The 5,050-nt window shown below is 51.7% G+C and overlaps 1 protein-coding gene across 1 annotated transcript; it reads left to right on the plus strand.

Moving 5' to 3' along the window:
* Positions 1–758: 758 nt before the first annotated feature.
* LOC105620254 (protein toll-like) lies at positions 759–4,745 on the plus strand. The gene has a single exon (XM_012201762.1). It carries the CDS (start codon positions 759–761, stop codon positions 4,743–4,745), a length of 3,987 nt encoding a protein of 1,328 aa, XP_012057152.1.
* The last annotated feature ends 305 nt before the right edge of the window (positions 4,746–5,050 follow it).

Raw genomic sequence — 5,050 nt, forward strand, 5'->3', positions numbered from 1 at the left:
GAGAGAGAGAGAGAGCAATGTTGTCAGTCAGCTGGTTTGTTGCATCTCCAAGGCAGGCAGGCAGGCAGACAGGCAAGAAGTAGGCAGCCGCCTGTGGCATTCAACGTTCGTCGAGAAGTGTTCTCGCGAGCACCGTGTCTCTGTGTCAGTGCCGGTGTAGCACGTTGAAGGAAAGAAAATGGAAGGGATATATCCTGCTAGTGGTGGGGCAATGGCAACGGTGGTGGAAATGGAGAACCAAGAGAAGGGGAAGGCAACCGCACGCTGCTAGTTATGCAGGGTATACCCGTGATCGTCGATAGAACTCCTCGGAGTCAGTTGCACTCCGACCGTCGCGGTGGAATGTCGTCGTATCCCGGGTCGCAGTCGCCGTCATCCCGGGTCGCACGTAATCACGTCATCATTGCAACAATAAAATATCCATCGCATCTATTGTGTTGGTGATCGCTTCGAATTCGTTGGGAATGAGCGATCGATGCTCGACCGATTCGCGCGAGCGGATGACGAGGTCGAGGGTCATCGCGTCGGTGTTAGTGTGAGTCGTGTTCGCCGACGGCGGGAGAATCGGTTAGAGTCGGCTGAATATAATTCAGCGTGTTTTGCTTTTTTCTGCTTGTGGCGTGGCGTGGCGTGAAACGGTGTGTACAGTTTAAACAGAGTGCCGCAACTATGAATGCGTGACGGTGCGTTCAATTTTTCAAGCACCCGCGCGAGTATTTTTCGGCTACAGGTGTGCGACTACGGGTACATCGTCCAGGATGGAAGCGCGTTGTCGCGTAACGTCATGGTCGTGGCCGACGATCTTGTCGACGATCGTCGTCCTGTGCCTGACGCTGAAACGTTGTACTGTGTACGGACGCAGCATCACAAGTCTCTCGCAGGCGCCGAGCGGCTGTGAGTGGAGAAAGGAAGATGATGACGCGGAAAAGATTCTGGCGTGCCAGGTCAGAACGATCGCAAACGTGCCTGATCTGATTGGAAATCTTTCGGCGATACAGATAGACTCCATAACATCGTTGGGATTGGAATGCAGTGATATATTATTCTTCGAAAGTCAGCTCGAGGGTTCACATCTTTTCCTGTTGCCATTACCACGTCTTACGAAACTGCGTATCGATTATTGCAAGATTCGATACTTACCGGGCGGTGTATTCGCCCTGGTACACAATCTCCGCAGTTTATCCTTGCGAACGCACAACGGTGATTGGTCAACCATGACGCTGGAACTCCATCGCGATGCGCTTCGCGGTTTGACGAATCTGCAGCACCTCGATCTCACCAACAACAATCTTTGGACGTTACCGTCGGAACTATTCTGCCCAGTGCAGAGTATCGTGAGCTTGAACTTGACGCGCAACAAGTTACAGGACATCACGTCCTTGGGTTTTGCCGATTGGGGCGAATCCTGTACGCCGAATCTCGAGATTCTCGATATCAGTAATAACGACCTCAGTGCCTTGCCCGACGGCGCGCTCAGCAGCTTGCGTAGCTTGACAGTGCTAAAGGTACAGGATAACGCAATCGGATCGGTAGGTGACCACGCTCTAACTGGCCTTACGTCTCTGCAAATCCTCAACATGTCTAGCAATAGACTCGTTGCACTGCCACCAGAACTATTTTCCAAAACGAAAGAGTTGAGACAGCTAATACTTAGCAACAATTCCTTGACGGTATTAGCGCCCGGGCTGCTGGACAGTCTCGAGGAACTCCAGGAATTAGATCTCAGCAATAATGGATTGACGAATCCTTGGGTAAAACGGGACACTTTTTCACAATTGATTCGTCTTGTCGTCCTTGATCTATCATTCAACGCCTTGACGAAAATAGATGCGTCCGTCTTCAAAGGTCTGAATAGTTTACAAATTCTGAAGCTTGAACACAACAATATCGATACACTCGCCGACGGTTGCTTCGCCTCGCTCATTAGCCTGCATTCCTTAACGCTTTCGCACAACAGGATTGCCAGATTCGAACCAGTGCACACGGTCGGTCTTAGTGCGCTCGGACAGCTCTTCCTAGACAGCAACAGACTGCGCGTTCTACATAGGCATGTGTTCACCAATCTCACGAATCTTCAGGATCTCTCTTTGAGCGGTAACACTCTGACAGAAGTTCCTTACGCGGTCCGCGTGTTGCATTCACTCAAAACTCTCGATCTAGGTAACAATCAAATGTCAAGAATCGATAATGACTCGTTTGCCGGTTTGAACGAAGTATACGGATTGCGTTTAGTGGACAACAAGTTGGAAAACGTGTCGCGCGAAGCATTCGCTACATTGCCGGCATTGCAAGTGCTTAATCTAGCGAATAATTTCATTCGTCATGTGGAACAAAGTGCTTTCTCAAATAATCCAGTGTTACGGGTTATAAGACTAGACGGAAATCAATTGACGGAGATACGAGGCGCCTTCACGAGTCTCTCGACTCTCGTTTGGCTAAACGTGTCCGATAATAAGCTGCTGTGGTTTGATTACAGCCATCTACCATCCAGCATAGAATGGCTGGACATACACTCCAATCAAATAAGTGAGCTGGGGAATTATTACATGGTGCACAATAGTCTGCGAATAAAGATGCTAGACGCCAGCTACAATCTTATCACCGAAATTAAGGATGTCAACGTGCCAGATAGTGTGGAGATGCTGTTTCTAAACAACAACAAGATACGTAATGTTGCGGCCGGCACATTCTCGCAGAAGCCAAATCTGGAGAAGGTAGTGCTTTACAGTAATGAGATCAAGAAACTGGAAATCGCCGCTCTCGGTTTACAATCAGTATCAGAAAACAAGGAACTTCCTGCGTTTTATATCGGGGACAATCCCATTCTCTGCGATTGCACTATGGAATGGTTGCCACGGATCAATGAGATGGCTCGGTTACGACAGTATCCGCGCGTCATGGATCTCAATGCTGTCACGTGCGACATGGTGCATGCTCGCGCCACACCGCGGCGTCCTCTGATGTCCTTGAAGTCGAAGGACTTTCTCTGCCGATACGATACGCATTGTTTCGCGCTCTGTCACTGCTGCGATTTTGATGCCTGCGACTGCGAGATGACCTGTCCCGACAATTGTTCATGCTATCACGATCACAGTTGGTCCAGCAACGTCGTTGACTGTTCCAATGCTGGGTATAGACACGTACCGGAACGAATACCTATGGATGCGACGGAGATCTATCTAGACGGTAATGAGCTAGGTGATCTGAGCAGTCACGTTTTCATCGGCAAACGTCGCTTAGAGGTGTTGTATTTGAACAATAGTCGTATCATAGCAATACATAATCGCACATTCAACGGTGTCGGTGCTTTGCGCATTCTTCATCTCGAGGATAACGCATTACGAGAACTACGGGGCTTCGAATTCGATCAGCTGGAGCGCATGTCGGAATTGTATCTGGATCATAATGCGATCGCCACCGTAGGCAATACAACTTTCAAGAAGATGCAAAATCTCGAGGTGTTACGACTGGATAACAATCGTATTGTTGACTTTCGACCGTGGGAGGCCTTGCCGAGCGTCGGTGATGGCACCAAAGTCGCGCTGGAGGGCAATGCGTGGAGCTGCGAGTGTACGAATGCTGCCAGACTACGTGCCTGGCTCGCGGAACATCGTGGTGATCCGGAGAAGATGTATTGCCGCGACGGTTCCGAGACTCTCGCCCAAGCAATGGAAAGATGCGGTGATCCGTCCACGGAAGCTGTGAGTCGCGGTATCCAAGAAATTCCGTTGCTAGGCAGTAATTTTGTGCCCTTGCTTGCTGGTGCTCTGGTAGCTGTTATCGCCGTCTGTCTCATTGTCGCGTTAGCTTTCGTTTTTCGTCAAGATGTGCGACTCTGGGCCCACTCGCGTTATGGTCTGCGACTTGGTAAAATGACAGCACCGCCTGATGAGGAGAGAGATAGATTATATGACGGTTACATTATCTACAGCGAGCGCGACGAAGATTTCGTCTCCAGATTTCTTGCAGCTGAATTGGAGCAAGCTGGCTTGGCTCTTTGTTTACACTGGCGTGACTTACCGCCGGCCAGGCCGCAGGAGGCGCTACCACCGGCCGCTGCCTCCGCGAGACGCATCGTGATAATCTTTTCGCCGGTGTTCCTCGCGAATGAGTGGCAGCACGCAGAATTCCGCGCTGCTCTGAGAACGGCGTTGGAGAACATTAGACCGACCTCGCGGAAACGTCGAGTAGTAGTGTTATTAGCTACTGAGACGCCCACCCGAGACCCAGAGTTGCAACTGCTACTGCAGACGTGCACGGTAGTAATCTGGGGCGAGAAGAGGTTCTGGGAGAAGTTGAGGTTTGCCATGCCAGACTCGGTCGACAAACGACGCGATAGCAAGAAGGTCAATGACCGCAACCGCACGCCGACGCGATACACTGCGGCGCCGTCCGCTGCCGTGGACGTTTGGACCAAGCCTAATGGCGTTTTGGTCGCACCGGTGCACCATGCACCCACGCCGACGCCCACGCAGTCTACCTACGTCAGCTCGGCGTCCAGCCGTACCGAGGATGAGGATAGCGGCGCGGAACACCAACATCATCAGCATCATCAACATCAACATCATCCTCATCAACACGGCTACAGCGCGCTACATGCCGGTAACGGCCGTCCGGCCAGTCTGTCTTCGAGAGGCAGCCATCTCTACAGCACTATACCGGAACCACCGGTGGTGCCCACCGCGCCACCCGGCGAGGCCCTCGCTCCCGCGCATCCAGGCAATCCGCGTACTTACTTTGTCTAGCGCAGAAGGGCGGCGATCGTGCTCCGATCCAGCAGGAGATAGACCGATTCCCCATCTTTTTCTTCCGGTCTTCGCCTCGCTTCCGGTACCCGCTGGGACACGGTCGTCCGGTCGTATCGTGACGTTTCTCGTCGAGATGTAAAAAAATTCCTTCGCTTCAGAACGACTGTGACTACACTTGTACAGTATTCCCCAGTACTCGCGACGTATCGACCGTCACCTCGACTGAGACGCTTTAACTCTTCCACTTGGGGTCGATCGCCCCGCGATATGAACCACTCGGCCGCGAGCAGATGATTCGTTCG

Source organism: Atta cephalotes (assembly GCF_000143395.1).
Source record: "Atta cephalotes unplaced genomic scaffold scaffold00002, whole genome shotgun sequence".
Taxonomy (NCBI): Eukaryota; Metazoa; Arthropoda; class Insecta; order Hymenoptera; family Formicidae; genus Atta; species Atta cephalotes.

Bases quoted from the DNA above. Each gene is read 5' to 3' on its own strand.
- LOC105620254 (XM_012201762.1), top strand. From the start codon at position 759: ATGGAAGCGCGTTGTCGCGTAACGTCATGGTCGTGGCCGACGATCTTG.